Source organism: Palaemon carinicauda, chromosome 31 (assembly GCF_036898095.1).
Source record: "Palaemon carinicauda isolate YSFRI2023 chromosome 31, ASM3689809v2, whole genome shotgun sequence".
NCBI classification, from domain to species: domain Eukaryota; kingdom Metazoa; phylum Arthropoda; class Malacostraca; order Decapoda; family Palaemonidae; genus Palaemon; species Palaemon carinicauda.
The window spans coordinates 6,476,039-6,502,680 of NC_090755.1; the positions used below are offsets into that span (position 1 = coordinate 6,476,039).

Genomic DNA, 26,642 nt, shown 5'->3' on the forward strand with positions numbered 1-26,642 from the left:
TGGACGCTTCCAATAGACCACCGCAACCCTGGTTTTATATTTAATCAACGAAACATATTTCGGGGTCTGCTATAATGAGCTTCATATTTTTCTCTCCTTTTATAGCAGGTAGGTAGTAGTAGGTAGTAGGGTGGCCAGGGCACCAGCCACCCGTTGAGATACTACTGCTAGAGAGTTATGGGGTCCTTTGGTCAGACAGTACTACATTGGACCCTTCTCTCTGGTTACGGTTCATTTTCCCTTTGCCTACACATACCCCGAATAATCTGGTCTATTCTTTACATATTCTTCTCTGTCCTCATACACTTGACAACACTGAGGTTACCAAACAGTTCTTCTTCTCTCTTAAGAGGTTAACTACTGCATTGTAATAGTTCAGTGGCCACTTTCCTCTTGGTAAGGATAGAGGAGACTCTTTAGCTATGGTAAGCAGCTCTTCTAGGAGAAGGACACTCCGAAATAAAACCATTGTTCTCTAGTCTTGGGTAGTGTCATAGCCTCTGTACCATGATCTTTCACTGTCTTAGGGTAGAGTTCTCTTGCTTGAGGGTACACTCGGACGCACTATTCTATTATATTTTTCTTTCTCTTGTTTTGTTAAAGTTGTTATAGTTTGTTATAGGAAATATTTATTTTAATGTTGTTACTGTTCTTATGATTTATTTTTTTCCTTGTTCCCTTTCCTAACTGGGCTATTTTCCCTGTTGGAGCCCCTGGGCTTATAACATCCTGTTTTACCGACAATATTGATGATATCAAGCCAGCTCTTTCCTCCACCTACTTTGAGGAAATCAATAAGCCCCAAAGAGCTTGGTTTGATGGCTTTTCTTGTCTCTTGTTTTCTCTGATTTCTGTATAATACCAACCTTTTTTCAGCTGTCCTTTCGAAGACAGATATCCTTCATGTTAACTGGAAATTATATGTTTTGAAAGTTTCCATTTAGTAAATAGAAATTTTGGACCATTCCCCAAAATAATAGAAGTAGAAGAGATAAATATATGACGCAACCCTACTGATTTATCTATCTATCTATCTATCTATCTATCTGAAAAGTGAACTAACAAAATAATACCCAAAAACATTTAATCTTCAAACATTTCTCCCGCTCAAACTTCTTAGTTCCTTTGGTCGCTGCAACCTTACCATCCTTGTAAGCAAAGGAAGGGAGCTTTGGGGGAGTTTATAGGTCTATCTGCTGAGTCATCAGCAGCCATTGCCTGGCCTTCCTTGGTCCTATCTTGGGTGGAGAGGGGTCTTGAGCGATGGTAATATGTACAGTATTATTGGCCATTCTCTGTGGCATTGTCCTGCTTTGTAGAGCAATGTCATTATCACTTGCCTCTGCCATTCATGACCAGACTTTGAACCTTTAAACATGATCTCCAACTCTCTTTTTGTTGTCTCTTTCTGCACTTCCACAAATCGAACTCTTGACTTCTTTTTCTCCTGTGAATTCTATGGCATCCAATTCTCGGCCATGTACACAGTTACTGGAGGTGCAGATCTTTTATATGCGATGCCTTTAATCTATCAGATAACAGATAACATGAGGAACCACTTCCCTAAGGTGCAAGTCTTCTTGTTACTCCTTGGAGCCAAATTAAGGTGACACTGTACTGGACACAAATTTGGATAAATTGCTTTGGGCAATGGCAAGAAATAAAGCACTAAAGACCATTCTATTAAAAATCAAGGCCTTTGGTTAACACGAATGCTGAGGCATTTGAAAATATGTAATGCTTATTTTTTCAAATTTCACCGCAAGATTGGGCCATAAAGCGTGCAGACAGTTCACTGCTTACATTGAGCTAGCGAATGGAGACTAATGAAAGAAACATATTTCTTTCAGCTTTTGCCTTTAGAAACAAAATCTTTGATCGTGAATCTATGACGAGGTTATTGCTTCATTCACTTCCTAGAGCTTCCTTCACTCAATCACACTCGAGAATTTATACAAGAACCCCTAGGAAGGAATTTTAGATTTATATTCATAGTAAGAAGACTCACATCGATCTGTAGGACAGATAAAATTCAAGATAGTCTCAAACGTACAATAAGAACTAAAAGACCAATATGATACCATATGCTTATACTGTAACAGTTTATTAATGCATTTATTACAGCCATGTACAACATCACTGAGGGCAGCAAGCTACGCAAGGAAAGTAAGAACAGTAGTTGTAGGTTGTTAATCCATAATACTTACAAACAAATAGTTATATTATTTCGCATAAAATAGTAACTTCGTCAAAACCAGAACTCTAATGGCCGTATCCCCCATGTCCATAGCTGCCCTTGGCCTTGGAAATGGCCTTCGTTGCAGCTGCCTGCGCTTGTGCAGCAGCTCCTGCTGCATCTTCCAAGTCGTTCAGAACTGTGTACTGTTGTTGGTTGAGGGCGTTTGCTGCCTGCTGTGCTTGCCATGCCATGGTTCGCTGGGCACTCAAGAAGTTCTGTTGCTCAGCGTGGCTGTTGGAAGCCTGGTTAGCAAGAGCCCGACCCTCAGCCAAGATCTGGGCTACGTTGGCAGCCAGTGTCTGGGCCATGGAGGCTGTTGTCTTGGCAGCTTGGTAGGCAATGTTAGCTTTGGAGGCCAGAGAGCCTTCGGCGAAGGCAGCAGCTTGCGCGCCTTGAGCTGCCTGTGTTACCTGAGCAGCCTGAGCTTTCTTGCCTGCAGCTGCGTACTGGGCAGTCTGTGCAGCAGCTGAGGCAGCAGCGGCGGCTGCTGCTGCAGCCCTTCCACCGGCAGCGTGGGCAGCACCTCCTAGTCCTGCTGCAGCAGCTGTGGCTTGAGCAGCAGCCTGATTAGCGATGTCAGAAGCACTGGGACCGTGTCCTCCGCTGTGGCCACCTCCAACCACAATGTAGCTTCCACCGCCTCCGTAGCCACCTCCATGGCCACCACCGTAGCCACCGCCACCTCCACCGTGTCCGATAGCGTAGCCTCTCTTGTTCTAGATATATTAGAAATAATTGTCATAAAAAACTAACAATACTACAGCAAGAAAAGAGTATATATATAACATGTCATAATCTAATGAAAATTCTACAGACGATGCTATATGAAAAAAAAAAAATCCAACCATTACAGTTAACAACGCAAACTGTCTACCTGCTATAAGACAAACATACTTTGATATAGATTTTATTGCATATATTTAAATATGAAAGGATAAGCCTGTTTACACATATAAGAGATGTTCACTTTCTAAATGGGCATTTTAATAGGCACTATGCACCTAATTTAAATATTCAAAGTCATTATAGAATCGATAAATATTTATAATTTTCATGTAGATAAGTGCTAAAGTCCTTTGCATAGGTTCTTCGCGATTTTATAAGTATAAATACTCTCACATACTCAGATGAAAACTAACATATCTCTCATATCAGTCTCTGATCCAAGTAACTTGAACCCTGACTCACAAAGGCTCTTTATTGTTCAAGTTTTAAGAACTAGTGTTTCAGATAAAGGGAGTGTACTGTGCATCATAAACAAATTGTCTTTCAATTACCTGATTTGAAATTGGGTAGGGTGACGTGACTCTATAATGGTAAAAATTACTTGTAGGTAAGATATTGATAACAAAGATCTAATTTAAAGGACCGCATCAAACATTCATTCTAATCAAAATACTAGCTTTTTCAATACGATTAAAATCATTCATTTCCGGACAGCTCAATGATTTGTTTGTGATAAAAATACTTAAACTGGATATAAAGGATCTTATTTTCCGAGACAATATTAGTATTAAGTTACCAATATCAGAATTACCTCTGGATATTCTTCTTTACTTAAGAAACTCAATAAACCTTGGTCTGTTATTGCAAGGAAAGCTTAATTGCACATCATGCAATCGCCAATTGATTGCCATAATGAAACCAGGAGTCACAAAACCGTAGGGTTTATCACCCATTCATTGCTATTGTATTTTCGCCCTTATACTTCCTTCATGAAATGAGTATTCTGTAAGATTTAACGAAAACAGTCATCGTCTCTCTCTCTCTCTCTCTCTCTCTCTCTCTCTCTCTCTCTATATATATATATACAGTATATATATATATATATATATCTATATATATATATATATATATATTCTCTCTCTCTCTCTCTCTCTGTATATATATATATATATATATACACACACACACACATATATATATACAGTATATATATATATATATATATATGTATATATGTGTGTGTATATATATATATATATATACATATGTGCATTTATTCATACATGAAGAAACTCTATCACATGTTTTTCGAAATACTCACTCTATCAGATGATTCCGTTTTGTCTTCACACAGCACTCCTGAAATTATAAACAGAAGAAATATATATTTAGATTCTAGTTAACATTTTCTCTATAAATAATTGATTTCATATTTATACATAATCCCGAATATCAATAATTCCAAAGTAAAATGAAGCTTAACATTATTCACAATTTCACATTAAAAAATATTGACCAAATAATTATCATTTAGGTAAAGGAATCTAATGTCCGTTGAGGAATTCATTATACTCCACAAGGGATTTGATTAAGGTCCATAAGGGATTTTATTAGGGTTCACAAGGGACTTGATTAACGTTCATAAATGACTTTATTAAGGACCATGAGGGACTTTATTAAGGTCCATAAGAGACTTCATTAAGGTCCATAAGGGATTTTATTAGGGTTCACAAGGGACTTGATTAACGTTCATAAATGACTTTATTAAGGACCATGAGGGACTTTATTAAGGTCCATAAGAGACTTCATTAAGGTCCATAAGGGATTTTATTAGGGTTCACAAGGGACTTGATTAACGTTCATAAATGACTTTATTAAGGACCATGAGGGACTTTATTAAGGTCCATAAGAGACTTCATTAAGGTCCATATGGGACTTGATTAAGGTCCATAAGAGACTTCATCAAGGTCCATAAGGGATTTTATTAGGGTTCACAAGGGACTTGATTAACGTTCATAAATGACTTTATTAAGGACCATGAGGGACTTTATTAAGGTCCATAAGAGACTTCATTAAGGTCCATATGGGACTTGATTAAGGTCCATAAGGGACTTTATTAAGGTCCATAAGGGACTTTATGGTCCATATAGGACTTGAATAAGGTCCCTAAGGAACTTGATTAAAGTCTATAAGGGACTTTATTAAGATCCATAGGGGACTTTATCAAGGTCCACAAGGGACTTTATTAAAGTCCACAATGAACTTCATGAAATGTTGTACTTACCAACCACAAGGAAGGCGCATAGAACCGCTCTGAGCATCATCTTGGATTTGTTTGAGGAGTGAGAGACCGAGAGCCTGTGTCTGGGAAAGTGGTTCCTCCCGCTTTATATAGATCTCTCTCTCTCTCTCTCTCTCTCTCTCTCTCTCTCTCTCTCTCTCGACCTCATTTCATGGTGTTTGGAATTTCTCGGAGGAATGAAATTCGTTGTGAATGTTACCATTTGATTATTTTTCATTATCTAGACGAGATATTCTAAATGTTGTATTTTTTTTAATATAAAGACAAATTTTCTATCTAAATAGCTCAACTTATATGAAAGTATCGAAAAGATTAGTTGGTAAAGAATTAGAATTTTCTAGAATTAGTCAGAATTGCTACCTCTGGTTTGCAAAAAAAGTAAGATCATTTTCTTACATAGCGTTGATGTCACCATAAGACATAAGTCTTGACTAATTTCCCTTTGTTTCTGAATTATATTACTGAGGCTATTTTTCCTATTTATTTTCTTTAAAAGAGATGACCAAGAAAGCAGTCTTGCTTGGGAATATATTACTGACTGCAGCCTCTGCAATTATAGGCGATTTTTCATATATCAAGGGATGAGATGTTATTATTATTGCCAAATGAAGCAATTGTTAACTTTTCGGTGACGCATCAAATATGGGGGTAAAGAAAACCTTGAAATAATCTCCTTAACAAAGATATTTATCTATGAAAGTTATGTATGCATGTTCAGCTAGTTCCATTAGTTTTAACAGAACCAGATCTCTGGGAGTTATTTAAAAAGAAAATAAATAAATAAACATTGTGCACCTTTTCTAAGATCTACATTCACACTAAACACTTTAAACTACATTCTTATCTTATTTTCGTAAGTTTTCTCATCTTATACCACTCCATTATCTTTTTTTATTTTCAAAATTCGTAGAGCTGTTATAAACAATTATGTTTTCATGAATATGCTTCTCTTTCGTCTAAACTCACATTGGTCTTATTTAAATTTCTAACGTAAAATTATTAGTTTTTCTCTATTATGTTCTTCCTGCTTAGAAGACCAGCTCTATTAGTAACCCTTTCATCCAGATAAAGAAAATGTAATTTCAATAAGGAATTCTCCGTAAAAATATACTGTTCTCATCCGCATTTCAGTAAAATACAGGCGACCGTAATTTTTACCCTACTTTGTTAATGCCTTTTACGGGTTGGTGACCATAATATCACTCCTTTACGTCAATATATCCGTTTTTAAAACGGTAAATGCCTGTCAACCTTCATTCCAAATTTTTTACCCTTTTTTAACGGCAAATTGTTAACTAGCAACAACTTCATCTCATTACGCTTCCCTACACTGTAAAAAAAAAAAAAAAAAAAATAAATAAATTTTTATTGGAAATTCTCCGTAAAAATATACTCTACGTAAACACATTTTAGTAAAATACAAGCGACCGTAATTTTACCTTATTTTTCTAATGTTTTTTTATCCGTTTTTAAAACGATAAAAATCCTGGAATAAATGTTGCCAGGCATTTACCGTTTTTTAAAGCAATTTTTTAAATGTAGTATTCAATCTCAAAGTCATTTCTTCTATCATTCATTATACAACCGGTTTTAGAACCATAATAATCTATCTTTTAATTTCCATTTCTTTCAGTTAATATTTCCTCTGGAAATTTCATTCAGTAATACTAGGTACCAATTTCAATCGTAACATTTTAGCGCCCACAAATGAATATTTTCTCCCTCCCTGACACGCTTGTTAAATTTATGCAAAATTATTTTTCTGTCTTTATATTTTCTTTCCTCATCATTATCTTTCCCTTTGATTAAAAAAAATAATATTCTTTTAACAAGTTTTATTTAGTTTTCAGACAAATCCACAGTATCCGGTTAATCTAATACTGACAACGAAGTGGATACGAATCAGGTCTTATACAAAATATAAGTCAAATTTCCATATAAAGTAAAGCGGTACCATAAATTATAACCTTACTATTCATATAGTTCAATTAAAGGTCACTCATGAGTGGCAGAGGGAGCGGGACAGGATAATGTCGAAGAGACTGACCATATATAAATATGATCATCACCCAAGTCACTTCTCCACCCAAGCTTGGACCATGGAAGACCAGACAATGGCTAGTAATGACTCAACAGGTAGACCTACAGGCTGCCCCGAATCCCCATCCTTTGCTCAAGGTGAAGTTGCAGACGCTACTAGAAGCTATTAGGTTTGAGCTCGGCTTCAACCCCCGTCCAATATATTGTGAGATAGCGACGGTACCAATAGGATACCACAACCGTAAACATTAATTATCTCTCTCTCTCTCTCTCTCTCTCTCTCTCTCTCTCTCTCTCTCTCTCTCAGCAGATTTAAGCACATAATCGTTAACTATTTGAAGTGCAATGGTGTATACTATCAATAGAAAATAAGGCATTCAGTCATATTCGCCCTTTTAAATTGCAATTCCTCTTAAAAATGTTTTAATTTTTCTTTCCAATACCATTAATAAACGTTTCTTCGCACCATTTGCTTCCTTTATTCATTGTTGAAATATTTCACCCTTAGATCTATCAGGCATTCTAATTTCTATGTCCTAATGTATTTCAATCATGGTAGATTCTTAATCTACATTTTTTCTAAATACTGCTTGCATTTCTGTCCATGGGGAGTGTGGGCTGTGGCACCCTAGCAGTACCAACCAAACTCGGCTGAATCCATCGTCAGGCTGGGTGGAGCGGAGAGAAGAAAGGTCCCCATTGTTCCTTTGTTTGACGTCGGCTACTCCCCAAAATTAGGGGAAGTGCCCTGGTAAATAGATAGATTTCTTTCCTATTAAACTCATTTGTTTTAGAATTCAAATTGCCATATTCTGTACCCATTCTCTCCCTGTGAAACTTAGTTTCCTTTTAATTTTTCTTCCAGCAAGTAATTAACAGATATGTCTACAGACACGCATCGCTGTTACATAAAAGTAACAACCCTACCGTTTTCCGAATGCTAGTGTACGTGACCCGTCAAAATGATGGCTAAATATTTATATATTTACACAAACGCATACGCACCCAGCTCTGGCCAGGGTATGATTACTCCCTCTCCATCCTACCGGAGGGAAGGGGAGAGCTGAGCATGACTGGAAAGAAATGTGATATATACAGTATATATATATATATATATATATGTGTGTGTGTGTGTGTGTTTGTGTGTTGTTTCATTGCTAGTCCACTGCAGGACAAAGGCCTCAGGCATGTCCTTCCACTCACGCCTCTTTATGGTCTTTCTAAGCCAGTTTATATTTGTATAGTTATATCTTTAGCCAAAAACTTGCTCTTTGCTATATAGGGAAGATACTTCTAAATATGACAGCCTTAAACCATACAATAAAGCCCTTTTGGAAGTCTCTTAAACACGTTCTATAATCACATATAATCTAGGTCATTCCAAACACTATAATAACTATAATATCACCTGTTATTTAATTTAGATATAATAAAACTGATATGAAACTGATATGCTCTTCATATCCCTCTTCGTTTAGTTATATCCATTATCTTTGCCCTTTTTTCCATTTTCGTGGAAAGGTCTAAAGCACTTATGATTTTAGCATCTGTGTCTGCGAATATCATTCTTCCAGAGCTATATTTTTCTGGCGATTGTTATAATTTTCTGTGGAGTTTTCTCCACTCTTTGTTATTTGTAATCTTTCCATACACGCATATGTGTATATGTATATATACATTTATGTGCGTGTATGTATGGATACATATACAGTATATGTATATATTTTATTGATCTATCTATTTATCTATCTATCTATGTATACACACACACACACACACACACATATATATATATATATATATATATCTGTGTGTGTGCGTGTGTCTGTATGTGTATCAACACTTACTCTGTCTTTATGCATCTTAGCAAAAAGACAAGGACCGCAAAATAGCCTAAATATAGTACCTCATACTTTACTTTCCCATATGCGACTTCTTATTTATATAACATTGTTACATCAGTATATAAACATCATATTCACATACGCAAATTCACCATAATTTCAAGTACACGATATATACAATAGACGCATATGTGAGCTTTTCTTCTAGTGATATGAGATTCATGTGTGAAAACATAAGTAGGATATTGTAATTAACACCGATTTAATCATACCATTGTTTATTCATCTAAAAAAAATGAAAAAAAAGACGTTCACAATAGCGTCCCCAAAAGAATCGTATGTACAGAGCTTGCAGTAAAGTGGCTGCAATAAGAACCAGGCCATCTGGAAAACATTCACCTCCTCTGTTGGCAACATCGCTTCTTAAGGCGTTAGGAGAATGTTTCTTTCCCGGCTCCTTTGCATCCAACTCGGTTGAAGATGATAGCTTGTCTTTAGTGATATCCTCCATATCCGCCTCCAAATCCTCCTCCGTATCCTCCAAATCCTCCACTGTTGGCGCCCTTAGCTTTGGCCAAAGCCTTGGCAGCTGCTCCCTGCGCTTGTCCTGCTGCCCCAATGGCTGACTGCAAGTCGCTGAGAACGACGGCCTGCTGTTGGTGGAGGGAGTTGGCTGCCTGTTGTGCCTGCCAGGCCATGGCATTCTGAGAGGCAAGGACTCCCTCTTGAGCTGCCAAACTGCTAGCAGCCTGTCCTGCCAAGGCATTGGTTTCACCAGAGACTTGGCCTAAGTTACTCAGGAGACCACGAGCCATGGAGGCGGCTACTTTGGCTGCCTGTTCGGCTACATTGGCCTTTCCCGCCAAGGTTGCTTCTTGGAAAGCAGCTGCCTGGGCTCCCTGAGCAGCCTGTGTGATCTGGGCAGCCTGAGCCTGACGGTTGGCAGCAGCAGCTATAGCAGTGTGTGAGGCAGCAGAAGCAGCAGCAGCTGCACCAGCTGCAGCACTGGCAGCGGCTCCGTGAGCAACACCTCCGAGTGCAGCAAGGGCAGAAGTAGCTTGTGCGGCTGCTTGGTTGGCAATGTCAGAGGCTGAGGGCCCGTGGCCTCCTCCTGCTCCACCACCAACTACCAGGTAGCTTCCTCCACCTCCTCCATATCCTCCTCCACCACCACCGCTACCTCCTCCATAGCCACCGTGACCGTAGCCTCGCTTCTCCTGAAAAAAAAAAAAATATTTAAAAGTAATTACGACCATATTTGCTGTGACCTTTTAGAATATATCGGTGAGTAAAAATTATGTTTTCATTGGGGGTCGTCAATGTTAATAAATTTGAAAAGATTACTATTTCAAATTGATATCTAAAAAGAACTTACCCTTATGCTGTTCTCTCCAGCTGCCAAACCTGAAACCAAGATAAGGCTAGAATTAAAATATGGAAAAAGGATTTATATAGAATATTCATAAGTAAAGAACAATGTATATTTTCTCATAACCACAAATCAAGAAACTATTATGTAAAAGATATTGTATCTTCAAGGGTAATTACCAAGGCACAAGGCCAACACAGCAAACGTCTTGGAGAACATTTCCAGGAGGACTTAGATGTGGTCGAATCGAAAGTAGAGAACGAATGATGGAATAGATTTCTCAGACCACCCTTTTATACCTCCGGGAATCGGGCGATTAGATTTAGTTGCCATTTGCAACCATTCTAGACGTTTGTCTTTTATTGTCACTTCAAATGTTCCTACTCGATGTCTTTCACTGTTCATTTACTCATTTTAATTTAACTATATTATTTTCTTTCCTCAGAATAATGTGGGAATTCTGAGATTAATTACGATAAATATTTAGTTATCACCCATCATTTAAAACGTAAATTATACATTACAAAGGATTTTGATACAAATATTCGTAAAGTCATAAATGTTAGGTCCCATGTATATATCACTCTATAGGGCTACACACACACACACACACATATATATATATATATATATATATGTATATATATGTATATATATATATATATATATATGTGTGTGTGTGTGTGTGTGTATTCATATATCTATCAACTATCTATTTATATGTATACACACATATGTATATATATATATACTTATATTTATATAATATATATACATCCTATATATGTATATATATACATATATATATATATATATATATATATATTTATAGAGAGAGAGAGAGAGAGAGAGAGAGAGAGAGAGAGAGAGAGTCAAAGTCAAAGTCAAAAACCTTTATTCCATAATTAAATGGTTAGAGAGAGAGAGAGAGAGAGAGAGAGAGAGAGAGAGAGAGAACTTGGCAAGTGTGCACGTGGATGTATGTATATATGCATTGGAATTAAAAGTCCCTTATTGTATCAGTGAGGCAAATCAGGGACTTTTAATTTCGGTGCATACATACATACGTATGTGTAGCTTTCTTCTACCAATTAAGTAGAACCTTTTATCTGTTTGTGATGCCATACGAGTATTAATTTACGTTTGTGTGCGTTCATGTGTAAATGTACGGTATGTGCGTTTGCGTAAAACTTGTACAATACGTGAAAGGATTAAAGGCCATTCATGAATGGCAGAGGCAAGGGACAGTAACATTGTCCTATCAAGAACGACAATGCCCTAGATATTGACTGCATATACATATGATCAGCGCCCAACCCCCTCTCCAACCAAGGTAGGACCAAGGAGTGCCAGGTAATGGCTGCTGATGACTAAGCATATATACTTATAGGCTCCCTCAAACCCCCATCTTTAGCTCACAAGGATGGTGAGGTTGCAGCTACCAAAGAAACTTACGAGTTTGAGCGGGACTCGAATCCCAGTCTGGCGTTCACCAGTCATGGACGTTACCACATCGGCTACCAAAACCCTAAGGTTTTAGAATTAATATTGATATTGTGCGAGGCGCCAGTTAGGTGATAACCAAGATGCGAGTTTTATACACAGTGACTTAAGAGGAAGAACGTCACAAAATTCAAATATAATAAAACAGGAGCTAGCATGATAACACAGGAAGGTCTATTAACAGTGCAGGGAAGAGCGAGTGATAAGATGAAAATTACAACCGTTACAGTGAACGAGCGTGTATGAAATTCGTGCGGTACAAGATCTAAAATGAATTACATGAAATAAAAAAAGTTTAATCCTTGTTACTCTTTACAAAGGACAGAAATACAATTGTCTTTTTTTTTAATTCCCTTAGTATTTTTTCTTTTAATCTTTTATAGAATTTGACAAGTTTTTTTCGTTACGATATAAAGAATTCTAACCTAACCCACTGAATTCACCTATTAAACAACGTACAATCCTTGTAGTCTCCGATGACTAAAAATTGTATGATATTTCCAGGCCATTAGAATAAGTTACTTTCTTACTTGTACAGCAAGAGCCCGTGTTCGATGCTAAGCTGAACAATCTGAATAAATAAAAACTCTCGTCATATTCAATCGGAATTCAGACTAATAGTTTCCTGATGATTTATCATTTGATAATAGATTTAGATTTCAAAATCACTTGAATATCCAGGAATATTATTATTATTATTATTATCATTATTATTATTATTTTTACTTGCTAAGCTACAACCCTAGTAAGAAAAGCAGGATGCTATAAGCCCAGGGGCCCCAACAGGGAAAATAGCCCAGTGAGGAAAGGAAAGAAGGGAAAATAGAATATTCTAAGAACAGCAACAACATTAAATTAATATTTCCTATATAAACTATCAAAACTTTAACAAACCAGGAGGAAGAGAAATAAGATAGAATAGTGTGCCCAAGTGTACCCTCAAGCAAGAGAACTAACCCAAGACCCGCATAGGAAAGATAGACCTAAAATAAATTGGAAATAGCAGATTTGAAAAAAAGATAAAAGTTATAAACTTGAGTAGCGGTCTGGGCTCCACGGCTGGGTTAAGGAGGAACGGGAAGCTTCAGTGTTTACTAATGATGGTTTAATGGGTAAAGAATCACGTCCATATATGATTTAAAATTAAAAACTGAATTGGGCAGGGAATGTTGTGTTGTTCTTCTTTGATGCTACCATCGTGTGATTATATGACGGACTATTAAATAAAGACACCCTTACACACACCCATTTTTGCGTAAAAATAACAGGGAAACGTGATGCTCAAATATATATATATATATATATATATATATAGATCTATATGTGTGTGTGGGTGACTTAAATGCTAGAGTGGGTGCTGGAGAGGTAGAAGGTGTCATTGGGAAGTATGGCGTACCAGGTGAAAATGAGAGTGGTGAGAGACTGGTAGATATGTGTGTTGAACAAGAGATGGTAATAAGTGCTAGCTTTTTTAAAAAGAAAGATAAAAATAAGTATACATGGGTAAGAGTGGCAAATGGAAGAGTAGTAGAAAGGGCATTAATGGATTATGTGTTGATAACTAAAAGAATGTTTGGAAGATTGAAAGACGTGCACGTGTTTAGGGGTATGGCTAACGGTATGTCTGATCATTTTTTGGTGGAAGGAAAATTAGTTGTAGCAAAAGAGTGGGGGAATAGAGTGGGTGGATGTAAAAGGGAGCTAGTGAGGGTTGAAGAGCTAATAAAACCGGGGGTAAAAAGTAAATATCAGGAAAGGTTGAAAATGGCATATGACGAGGTGAGAGTAAGAGAAACTGGTAATTTAGAGGAGGAGTGGAAGTTAGCAAAAGAAAATTTTGTTGGGATTGCAAGTGATGTATGTGGCAAGAAGGTGGTTGGAGGCAGCATGAGGAAGGGCAGTGAATGGTGGAATGAAGGAGTGAAGGTAAAAGTGGAAGAGAAAAAGAGGGCTTTTGAAGAATGGCTGCAGAGTAATAGTATAGAGAAGTATGAAAAATATAGAGAGAAAAAGGTGGAAGTAAAGCGCAAGGTACGTGAGGCAAAGAGGGCAGCTGACCTGAGGTGGGGTCAGGGACTGGGTCAGTCATATGAAGAGAATAAGAAGAAGTTTTGGAAAGAAGTGAAGAGAGTAAGGAAGGCCGGCGCAAGAATTGAAGAGACAGTGAAAGATGGAAATGGAAGGTTGTTAAAAGGAGAGGAGGCAAGGAAAAGGTGGGCGGAATATTTTGAAAGTTTGCTGAATGTTGAGGATAATAGGGAGGCAGATATAATTGCTGTTCCAGGTGTTGAGGTGCCAGTGATGGGAGATGAGAATGAGAGAGAGAGATTACAATAGATGAAGTGAGGAGAGCACTAGATGAAACGAGAGTAGGAAAAGCATCTGGTATGGATGGTGTGAAAGCTGAGATGTTGAAGGAAGGGGGTGTGACTGTACTTGAATGGTTGGTGAGATTGTTTAATATGTGTTTTGTGTTGTCAATGGTACCAGTAAATTGGGTCTGTGCATGTATTGTACCACTATATAAGGGTAAGGGAGATGTGCATGAGTGTTGTAATTCAAGAGGTATTAGTTTGTTGAGTGTAGTTGGAAAAGTGTATGGTAGAGTACTGATTAATAGGATTAAGGATAAAACAGAGAATGCAATCTTGGAAGTACAGGGTGGTTTTAGAAGAGGTAGGGGTTGTATGAATCAGATTTTTACAGTTAGGCAGATATGCGAGAAATATTTAGCAAAAGGTAAGGAGGTGTATGTTGCGTTTATGGATCTTGAGAAAGCATATGATAGAGTTGATAGGGAAGCAATGTGGAATGTGATGAGGTTATATGGAGTTGGTGGAAGGTTATTGCAAGCAGTGAAAAGTTTCTACAAGGGTAGTAAAGCATGTGTTAGAATAGGAAATGAGGTGAGCGATTGGTTTCCGGTGAGAGTGGGGGTGAGACAGGGATGTGTGATGTCACCATGGTTGTTTAACTTGTATGTTGATGGAGTGGTGAGAGAGGTGAATGCTCGAGTGCTTGGACGAGGATTAAAACTGGTAAGCGAGAATGATCATGAATGGGTGGTAAATCAGTTGTTGTTTGCGGATGATACTGTACTGGTAGCAGACACAGAAGAGAAGCTTGACCGACTAGTGACAGAATTTGGAAAGGTGTGTGAGAGAAGGAAGTTGAGAGTTATTGTGGGTAAGAGTAAGGTTATGAGATGTACGAGAAGGGAAGGTGGTGCAAGGTTGAATGTCATGTTGAATGGAGAGTTACTTGAGGAGGTGGATCAGTTTAAGTACTTGGGGTCTGTTGTTGCAGCAAATGGTGGAGTGGAAGCAGATGTACGTCAGAGAGTGAATGAAGGTTGCAAAGTGTTGGGGGTAGTTAAGGGAGTAGTAAAAAATAGAGGGTTGGGCATGAATGTAAAGAGAGTTCTATATGAGAAAGTGATTGTACCAACTGTGATGTATGGATCGGAGTTGTGGGGAATGAAAGTGATGGAGAGACAGAAATTGAATGTGTTTGAGATGAAGTGTCTGAGGAGTATGGCTGGTGTATCTCGAGTAGATAGGGTTAGGAACGAAGTGGTGAGGGTGAGAACGGGTGTAAGAAATGAGTTAGCGGCTAGAGTGGATATGAATGTGTTGAGGTGGTTTGGCCATGTTGAGAGAATGGAAAGTGGCTGTCTGCTAAAGAAGGTGATGAATGCAAGAGTTGATGGGAGAAGTACAAGAGGAAGGCCAAGGTTTGGGTGGATGTATGGTGTGAAGAAAGCTCTGGGTGATAGGAGGATAGATGTGAGAGAGGCAAGAGAGCGTGCTGGAAATAGAAATGAATGGCGAGCGATTGTGACGCAATTCCGGTAGGCCCTGCTGCTTCCTCCGGTGCCTTAGATGACTGCGGAGGTAGCAGCAGTAGGGGACTCAGCAGTATGAAGCTTCATCTGTGGTGGAAATGTGGGAGGTTGGGCTGTGGCACCCTAGCAGTACCAGCTGAACTCGGCTGAGTCCCTGGTTAGGCTGAAGGAACGTAGAGAGTAGAGGTCCCCTTTTTTGTTTTGTTTCTTGTTGGTGTCGGCTACCCCCTAAAATTGGGGGAAGTGCCTTGGTATATGGATGGATATACTGTATATATATATATATATATATATACATATATATATATATATATATATATAATAATTTTGCACATTTATACGCATTTTTCATTTATATTCATACAAGCTATATATACCCCCTTGGTATCGTTTGTGTGCATATATATATATATATATATATATAAACCGGCTGTAATAAACATGGACTTGTTAGTTTATGTCTTCGACTAAATTTACGCTGACTGACTATCCAGATGTTCAATTGAATAGCAAGCTTCATGTAAATATTGATAACATCTAATTTCAATTATCAATATTTATGCACTATAACTCTATTATATACTTATTTCTTACATAATGACTAAAGATTTCTATGATTAATTCTTCTCTTCAATGTTATCTACCATTAGCAATCTTGAAGAGCAGGTAAAGAGATTAAACAGTTGCCTAAATATATTACCTTGTTTATAATTCTATAGAGACAATAAAACTTAATTTTGCATAATGTTATATGGAAAAAAGTATTCATTTCGTTAGAACGCTGAATATTTTTCGATATTAGCATTTTCTCTCTCTCTCTCTCTCTCTCTCTCTCTCTCTCTCTCTCTCTCTCTGATTTACTGTTTATTGTTTTGTCCGTTTAAAGGTTACTCATGATTGGCGGAGGCATGGGATAGAACAATGCTCAAGAGACTGACAATATACACATTTGATCAGCCACCAAGCCCCTCTCCTTAAAGCTAAAACCACGGAGGGCCAGGCAATGGCTGCTGATGACTTAGTAGGTAGACCTATAGGATCCCTAAAACACCCGTCCCTAGCTCACAAGGTTTAATGTTTAATGTTTTAAAGGTCGCTCATGAATGGCAGAGGCAAGGGGCACTGACATTACCCTAGCAATCAGAGCAATGCCTTATAGACTGACCATTTACATATAATCAGCGCCCAAGCCCCTTCTCCATCCAAGCTAGGCTAGGAAGGACCAGGCAATGGCTGCTGATGGCTCAGAATATAGACCTATAGGCTCCCCCAAGCCCCACCCCCCATCCTTAGCTCACAATGATGGTAAGGTTGCAGTGACCAAAGGAACTAAGGAGTTTTAGCGGGACTCGAACCCCAGTCTGGCAATCAACAGTCAGGGACATTTCCAAATAGGCCACCACAATACAAAAACCTATCGAGCTTGAGTGGGTCTCGAACTAACGTCCTGCAGATTGCAAGGAAGGTATAGTTCTAATAGTCACTCAATCCCTAAATTTGTGAGTATAATTAGTGAGCCATTGTTTTGGCATTCCTATAAACTTGGTAATTGAGCTTTCTATATTAACATAGCTTCATAGAAAATAGAAACCTAGTAGGTACTCATTACTTAGGCATATTTTGTCATGAATGATGTATACAATTTGCATAGTAATGATATAAAAACCTAGTATATATTGCTCGGATATTTTAGAGAAATAATCCCGTCCCACAAAAAGATAAAAGATAAAGATTAAGAAAATAATTATTGTTTTGAAATAGGACCATCATTCGTGATTATATTTTGTCTCTTTATTCAACCATCATGAACAATATAGTCAGATGAAAGAAGGAAATAGATGAAAAAAGTAAGAGAGGTAACAAATCTAATGCAGAATTATATATAACTCTAATTATGCATGACGATTTAAACAGACTTTAAACACCCACACAACATCAACGAAAAGCTCCCAGAGTTACTTTCCTTTCATTAAAACGGCTCCTTTGTCGTAACGCTCAAAAGACTCTTGTTGTTGAGTCCTATTCGTGAATTTACTCTTTCTATGAAAACTTCTTTTGAGGTTCGTGTCTTTGGTCATGGCAACTTTTAGTTTTTGACCTGCTGGTCATGGGAAAGTGGGTACGGTATTCCCTGACCTTGCTCTGGACAGTATGTTCTACCTTGATGAACATCTAGTTCATCTTCTTTGCTTGAACATTTGGCTGGAAGCTTGAGGTCTAAGACGCCTTGATAAACGTCAATTTCATCTTCTTCTTTTTTAAATTAGGCTGGAAACTTATGGTGTAATACGCCTTGACAAACATCAAGTTTATCTTCGTCTTTTTTAAATTAGGCTGAAAACTTCAGGTGTTAGACACCTGCTTTAGAAATATACTTTCGAAAGACAGACATTGAAGCTATTGACACGAAACATGTTCACTGATTTTATGGGAAGCGGTCGAAAAACGCGATACAGAAGCTATCTCTTTCTGAAAAAAATTGAGCTAGAGAGAGAGAGAGAGAGAGAGAGAGAGAGAGAGAGGAGAGAGAGAGAGATAGAGAAATGACAAGTAAACGTACAGAAATGTAGTGGCCTTCATTCAAGCAACAGCCAGTGACCTGTTTCCAGAAGACTTTAGCTCAAAAGACTAGACTGATTCAGACCACCAATTGTCAGGTGACAGTCGCATACAGAATGCAAACTTTCATCGCCTCCCAGCTGTGCATTGAACCAAAGTTCGCCTCCTGGAATTCCTCTAAAACAAATGACGAGCGACGGACATCAAACTGAAAATAGAAATGCAAGTCAGAAGGTAAAAGTGGCTATTTCGATTCCATTTCTTAAGCAAAGATCGCTGTTGTGTTTTTGGTGACATGTGATCACAGATTGGGTGAGGGATCTTTTATGTAGATAAAACAATACTTATTATTCTTTAATTGAGGCTACAGTGAATGTATTACGTCACTGAACTGGGCTGTTGTTGATATAGAAAAGACAATTATGTTCAATGGATTCTTTTATTGTCTACATGGATGATAAGAAAATAAAGTCAAATGGCTTCTAATCTCATGTGACGTCTCGTCTGTTGTTCTAGGAAGTTTTTGCAAGGGAGTCTAACATCTGTTGACATGTATTCAACATTCATTGCTCTCTCTCTCTCTCTCTCTCTCTCTCTCTCTCTCTCTCTCTTGTTAAGAAGGTAGGTGCTACATGCAACTGTATATGAGTGTATATTGATAATTTGTTCATACGTCTGATAAATATATACTAGATGAAAGAAAACTCACAGTTTTGAAATGAAATAATACTTAGTGATTAAAACGCTGAAAAAATTGATTTTAGTATCAATAACCAATCAAACAATTTTGATTTTAATCCTTTTATACAGTATATTCAAGGAAAGCTAGATGGTAGTTTCAATGCATCGTAACAAGCAATCTGTATTCTTTAACACCAACGCCATGTTTCTTCTCACATACCTTATACGGAAAATAGATCTCTCGAAATTTGGCACAACTTGGAATAGTTGCCGAATGTTCCCAGATGGAAAAAGAATAACCAGATACAATTCAACAATGACACTCCAGTCGAAGAAGATTGTTGACAATATGCTATTAACTTTCTTCCAATACTAACAAATATCTGAGCAATGAACAACAGCTATTTAGTGCTCAAAATTTAATTAATTCTGGTTTCATATAATGCAAGCGTCAACATTTAATATAATTTTATATATTGGAGATACTTCTTTCAATCCACTTGTTTCTTTTAAATTCTGGTCATCTTTTGCCAAAAGCCTTTTTTTTCTGAAGAGGAAGGTACCTGTTTTAATTCAGCGTTGCTCTGTTGTTTTGCAATAGCACTTTCTCCATAAACAGGTTGGACCCAATTATTATTATTATTATTATTATTATTATTATTATTATTATTATTATTATTATTATTATTATTATTATTATTATTATTATTAGCTAAGCTACAACCCTAGTTTGAAAAGTAAGCTGCTATAAGCAGCTGCTATAAGCCCAAAGGCTCCATAAGGGAAAAATACCTTAGTGAGGAAACGAAATGAGGAAATAAATAAACGATATGAGAAATAATGAACAATTAAAATGAAATATTTTGAAAACATTAACACCAAAACAGATATTTCATATATAAACTAAAAAGGCCTATACTATTGAAATGACAGCCATTGGCTGAAAGATTATGTAAGAGCCTTTGGAATATGTTCGAGAAGGTGGACAGAACATAGATTGTTTAATTCCATGGAATAAAATCTCTAAATATATTTGGATATTTCTGATAAAAGTTTTGTTTACGATAATGAATGGAAATATCTATCTTGATTGCAATATAGAATTCAAACCTTCCCGTGTTTTAAACTTGTAGTTTTCTTACGTAATAACCATCAATAAGATATCAAAGAATGAGGATAGGTTTTTAGGTTGGAATTATGATAGTCACTGATTAAAGGTTTAAAGGTTTTAAAGGTCGCTCATGAATGGCAGAGGCAATGGACAGTGGCATTCCCCTATCAAGCAAGACAATGTCCTAGAAACTGACCATATTACATATGATCAGCGCCCAAACCTCCTCTCTACACAAGCTAGGACCAAGGAGGGCCAGGCAATGGCTGCTGATGACTCAGCAGATAGACCTATAGGCTCCCCCAAATACCCCATCCTTACTTCACAAAGACGGCGAGGTTGCAGCGACCAGAGGACCGTACGAGTTTGAGTGGGACTCGAACCCCAGTCTGGCAATCACCAGGCAAGGACGCTACCACCAGGCCATCACAACCAACAAAATATTCCAAAAGGTAATTAATTGATATTAAAAATCTAAAGACAGCCAAGGTCGTCTCCTGTCTTCTGCGTTACTTTTAGTCTCATTTAGGGTACTGCAATTCATTAGTTAGGACCAGGGAGGGCCAGGCAATGGCTGCTGATGACTTAGCAGGTAAGCCTATGGGCTCCCTTAAACACCTATCCTTAACTCACAAGGATGGTGAGGTTGCAGACACTATAAGAAACTATCGAGCTTTAGTGTTACTCGAACCTAAGTCCGGCAGATCGGCAGGTAGGGACGTTTCCAATAGGCCATCAAAACCCGTTCAGCAAAGGTTGAATGACCTGAAATCTCAAATCTCAAGATGCAGATAATTTCTTAAGGTAGAAAAAAATAGATAGACCGACTACCAGTAACGATGTATTTCCACTTCCCTTTGCACCTAAAACACTAGTTAAAACGTTGAGAGAGAGAGAGAGAGAGAGAGAGAGAGAGAGAGAGAGAGAGACTATTTAATACCTGACTTTCAAAGGAATGATACCATTACATTTAACTGATTATCATACAGCTGGCATGTGGCACACATATTATTCACAAACAATAACTAAACATTAATTAATAACTTTTTTAAAGGTTATCATTACAAAGTTCAAGCAAGTTATATAAGGCAAAATTATAATACTCGATCAATATTTTAATTGATTTAGTTATACTTCTATCAAAAGGGAACTTTCCATTGCCTATTTGTCTTATATTCTAAATGAAATTCACTCGTTACAGATGGAAGAACTAAATATCTTAGTTTATCATCTAATTTCTCTTGAAATTATTATTCTGATTTCTTTTGCTGTTTTATAACTTATAGTTAATGGAAATTAAGTTATACTACCTTCAGTTTAGTTGGAAGAGAGAGAGAGAGAGAGAGAGAGAGAGAGAGAGAGAGAAGCATCTTCTTTTTAAAAACCATGATCATGTTACAGCAACTAACGCCACTGACCTTGGTAATTGTGACGCCAGCTGCCTCACAATCGATCAATACTCAAACAAATCTGTCAAACGAAAGATATAATAATAATGTCTTTCCGTAACAACAAGTTTTTACTTTATTATAACAAGACTTATTCTGGTTGTCTCTACATTAGAGCTGTGGTGGTCGATGTGATAACGTCCCTGACTGCTGAACGCCAGACTGGGGTTCGAGTCCCGCTCAAACTCGTTAATTTCTTTGGTCGCTGAAACCTCACCATCCTTCTGAGCTGAGGAAGGGGTGTTTTGGGGGAGCCTATAGGTCTATCTGGTGAGTCATCAGCAGCCATTGCCTGGCCCTCCTTAGTCCTAGGGTGGAGAGCGGGCTTGGGCGCTGATCATATCCATATATGGTCAGTCTGTAGGGCATTGTCCTGCTCGATAGTGCAATGTCACTGTCCCTTGCCTCTGCCATTCATGAGCGGCCTTTAAATCCTTTAAGCGTGGCATCTGAATCTTTCTAAATAAATCAATGTTCAAAATATAGATCTTGAAGAGGTAAAGTATATTTGGAAATTTGTGTATTAATTTACAAACTTGTCTACTCTGAAGGAATAGATATATTTTTCTCGAGTAATAAATTCTTAGTATTTTTCTGCAATTATAGACACTTACTTTTTAAAATTTCATTTGTATAATGTATCTCTCATACTCCAGATAACTTATTATGAACCCAATGATGAAAGATATCTTTTTTTTACACACACACACACACACACACACACATATATATATATATATATATTATTTATATATACTTATATATATATATATGTTATTTGTATATACATTATTCATATATGTATATATATACACACACACACACACATATATATATATATATATATATACATACATACATACATTATGTATTCGTGTATATTCAACGACTCTCTGTCAACTGAAACTAGAAGAACACATCCCTAACACATTCTGAGCAACGAAGACGCAAAGGCCCTTCACTAAAGCGACTATGGCCACCGAGCGGGTATATAAAGGCGAGAAACTCCGAGAAGAGCATCAGTTCTCGTGCAGACTCGACAGGATGCGTCCAGCGTTATCTATTCTCGTTACCTTCCTCGCCGTTGGTATGCATTACTTATCACATTTCATGAAATACACTAAATGTATTGTATGGAAATTATCTTGATTTCATGAAATGCATTAAATTTGCATGGAATTTATCTTGATTTCATGAAATACAATAAATGTATTGCATGGAAATTATCTTAATTTCATGAAATACACTAAATGTATTGCATGGAAATTATCTTAATTTCATGAAATACCCTAAATGTGCAAGGGAATTATCTTATTTTTATGAAATACACTAAATGTATTGCATGGAAATTATCGTCATTTCATGAAATACACTAAAAGTATTACATAGATATTATCTTAATTTCATGAAATTCACTAAATATGCATGAAAATTATCTTAATTTCATGAAATAAACTAATAATATACTGCCTGGATATTATCTAGTTGTAGGGGAAATGTGTATGAGTGTCTTATTTGATTATTCATTTCAGGTGTTGCTGTTGGTACCTCCGATGTAAACATAGAAGAAACCATCAGGGTAAGGATTCAAAAACTTACAATTTTTCTTTAAAAAAACTCAAAGTCAAAATATTAGGTTTTTTCAGAAAATAATTTAAGGGATTCTAAATCTTAAAATTTTTCTTAAATATCAAAGTGAAAATCTCCCCCATATGATAAAGAGCAAGTGTAACGCTCTCTCTCTTTCTCTCTCACTCTGCATATATATATATATATATATATATGTATATATATATGTATATGTATATATATATATATATATATATATCTTTCCGGTCAAACTTAGTGGCATTGCCAGAGGTATAACTACAATATCTCTCCCCGTCCCTAGGGTAGGGGGAGGGGAAGTAGTCATACCCTGATGAGTGGGTCGTGCGTGTGCATGTGTGTGCATATCTATTAAGATATTTAGGCGTCATTTTTGACGGGTCACGCACACTAGTATCTATTTATTATTAGAGGTTTTCTTTCACCTTCAGGAGAAACGTGGATTTGCTGGAGGATACGGCCATGGAGGAGGCGGTGGTGGTGGCTACGGCGGTGGCAGCAGCGGATACCTGATTGTTGGAGCTGGTGGCAGCCACGGCCCCACTGGCGCCGACATAGCTAACCAGGCAGCTGCCCAAGCATCAGCTGCTGCTGCAGGACTGAAAGGAGTGGCTAGTGCAGCGGCCAGCGCTGCTGCCAACCAAGCTGCTGCTGTGGCTGCCGGTGCTGCACAAACCGCAGCAGCTGCTGCTGCCCAAAAGCAGTCTCAAGCTGCCCAGCTTACCCAAGCTGCCCAGGGAGCTCAAGCTGCCGCTTTCGCCGAGTCGTCTCTTTCGGGAAAAGCATTCGCCGCCGAAAAGGCAGCTGAAAACACTCACAATCTGGCAGTCGCCTTAGCCAACGACTTGGCAGCCGCACACTCCGAAGCCCAGGCTGTGATCGCCCAAGCCTTGAGGTCTCTAGAGGCTGCCAGAGCAGTGACAGCAAAGCAGGCCGCCATGGCTTGGCAGGCCCAGCAGGCAGCCAACGCCCTCCACCTTCAGCAGAGCATCGTGTTATCCGACCTGCAGTCTGCAGTAGGAGCCGCTGGACAAGCACAGGCGGCCGCAGAAAAGGCTCTGGCGAAGGCCAAGGGCAGTGGAGGCGGTTATGGAGGTGGATTTGGTTATGGCCATTAAGGGGATGGGAGTCTCGCCCCCCCCCCCCCCTGGCCCCCTTAGAGTCGTGGTCAGACAGGCGATAGAGTCATGAACACGATTTTAACCCTCTGTCTGATCGCGTCTTCAATCACTAAACAAGACTTCTTTTCTGCTCATCCGAAGATCATGATTTGCTCTAACTTGGGAGCGACGTATCCATACCAGCGATCTTGATTAATAAATGCTGTGTTGAATATTGTATGCATTTCTTAATAAAAAAAACCTCTTTTCTGTGATGCATTTGTGTTTATTTACCAACGATCGTCAGAATTACGATGCTTAATACTATTTACATTGTTTATTGAATTTGCGATAGCTTCATCGCATATATAGATAAGACCTTTAAAACAAATATAAGCATTTAAAGGTTTAAAGGTCTAAAGGTCGGTCATGAATGGCAGAGACAAGGGAGAAAACAATGCCCAAGGCCTGACTGACCATATACACATAAGATCAGCACCCAAGTCCTTCTCCATGAAACTAGGACCAGGGAGGGCCAGTCAATGTCTGCTGATGACTCAGCAAGTAGATCAATAGACTCCCTCAAAACCCCCATGTTTAGCTCACAAGGTTGATGAGGTTACAGATACTTCTAGAAATTATCGAGTTTTAGCGGGTCTCGAACTCCAATCCAACAGATTGCTAGGAACGACGTTTCTTATAGGCTTTCACAAGTTCTTATTTTCCTATAGTGTAGGTATTAATATTAAGTACTTTCATCTTATCTCATATTCTTCACTGAGCGTTACAGACAGAATCTGCACTTACCCCATAATACTGTATACACCAGAACTGAACCAGAACCCGATGTAGCATATCAGTAAGATCCATGACTATAGCATATTACTATGTTCCACATAAACCAATTTCTTACTTAGCTTAAAAAGTCATTCAGTGTATGAGAATCTTATATAAATTTATTCAATTCTTATAAATCACATGCTTCTACCTCTTTAGTTAAAGAGACAATTGTTCCATGTGCTCGCAATAACGTGAATTTTTAGTTTTCCGTTTTTTTCATTTGAAAGAGATTTTTACTTTACTGTGGTGTTTTCATTTTCTTGCCACTTTTTTTTTTTATCTTTTAAGATATACAATCTTACAATTTATAACACATGTACATAATAGTACATTTACATGAATAATTGTTTATTCTTTTTTCCCATATACTGTATTTACAATTGTATTATTTACTATTTATCTAAATATGTTTTTAGATGAGAAATATATCGACTCATGAATACTTTTTTTAACCGAAGATTTAAATCCTATCTTATCTGTAGTAAAAATATTTATCATTTTACTTTTGATATATTTACTTTTGATATATTTGCGGGTAAGTAATTAAAGATCCCAAGTATCTTCCCATCCATAATATCCAAGCAATAAAATCTGCATCATGACCATTGCCGTATTTTCCTCCTTCTTTGAATCTGCTTCAAAATCTAACTCTAATATCTTTAACCTATTACCATATTTCAATTTACAGCATCTATTGAGAAAGTTACAACATTTTCCGGTTTCCTACAGACTGCGGTAAACTTGATATTCAAAGTGATCACATTCAACTGATGTCTGACTTTTTAGGTTTCAGACTGTCTCAATTAAAACTTGTGACGGGCCAAAAGTAGGTTGTGAGTCAAAGGCGAGATGAGTAAACTATCGACATCGGGTATATGGCAGTCCGTACAGGTTCGGGTAAAGGGCGTACCCAAAGGGCAGGAAATAGGTTCAAGCTGTTCAAAACACCAATATTCAACTTAGTATTAAGATGATCTTGCACTAAAAAAAATATTGTAGAGCATAAATTATTCTAATATTGTGTTGCTGTTTTCATCAACAATAAAAATGATAATATATCAATTCTTCCCGAAATACCTTTCTTAAGGAATTACAAAACTATCTGTAAAGTAGGGCGAACATTCAATGTGCCACCACAAGGCACTAGAAGAGTCGGAAGACTCAGGCCTACATGGTTGTGGACTATGAAGCGTGAAGTAGGAGACGTTGAATGGAGGAGTATTGATTTAAAAGCTCAAGATAGAGACGACTAGCGAAGTCTAACCGAGGCCCCTTTGAGGGCGAATTGACATTGAAAATATTGGGGCTTTATGCAGTTTAATATATTTTTTTTTCTTCTGAATCTTTATAAGACGACTGGGTCCTTTGGAAACGAGAAGGTATGAATGGATATTACGTTGTATGGCGACTCTGGTTGGTTTTGGTTTA

The 26,642-nt window shown here is 37.6% G+C and overlaps 3 protein-coding genes across 3 annotated transcripts; 1 reads left to right on the plus strand and 2 right to left on the minus strand.

Annotated features, from left to right (window-relative positions):
* Window positions 1-2,262: 2,262 nt before the first annotated feature.
* Window positions 2,263-5,289, minus strand: LOC137624851 (antifreeze protein Maxi-like). The gene is made up of 3 exons (XM_068355802.1): window positions 5,250-5,289; window positions 4,287-4,324; window positions 2,263-2,955 (listed from the first exon to the last, which is right to left on the minus strand). The coding sequence occupies exons 1-3, from the start codon at window positions 5,287-5,289 to the stop codon at window positions 2,263-2,265; spliced, it is 771 nt and encodes a 256-aa protein (XP_068211903.1).
* Window positions 5,290-9,645: 4,356 nt separating this feature from the next.
* Window positions 9,646-10,739, minus strand: LOC137624852 (spidroin-1-like). Its single transcript, XM_068355803.1, has 3 exons — window positions 10,700-10,739; window positions 10,527-10,555; window positions 9,646-10,368 (listed from the first exon to the last, which is right to left on the minus strand). The coding sequence occupies exons 1-3, from the start codon at window positions 10,737-10,739 to the stop codon at window positions 9,646-9,648; spliced, it is 792 nt and encodes a 263-aa protein (XP_068211904.1).
* An 11,899-nt stretch (window positions 10,740-22,638) lies between these two features.
* Window positions 22,639-24,392, plus strand: LOC137625083 (antifreeze protein Maxi-like). Its single transcript, XM_068356014.1, has 3 exons — window positions 22,639-22,753; window positions 23,199-23,245; window positions 23,706-24,392. The coding sequence occupies exons 1-3, from the start codon at window positions 22,639-22,641 to the stop codon at window positions 24,390-24,392; spliced, it is 849 nt and encodes a 282-aa protein (XP_068212115.1).
* Window positions 24,393-26,642: the final 2,250 nt, after the last annotated feature.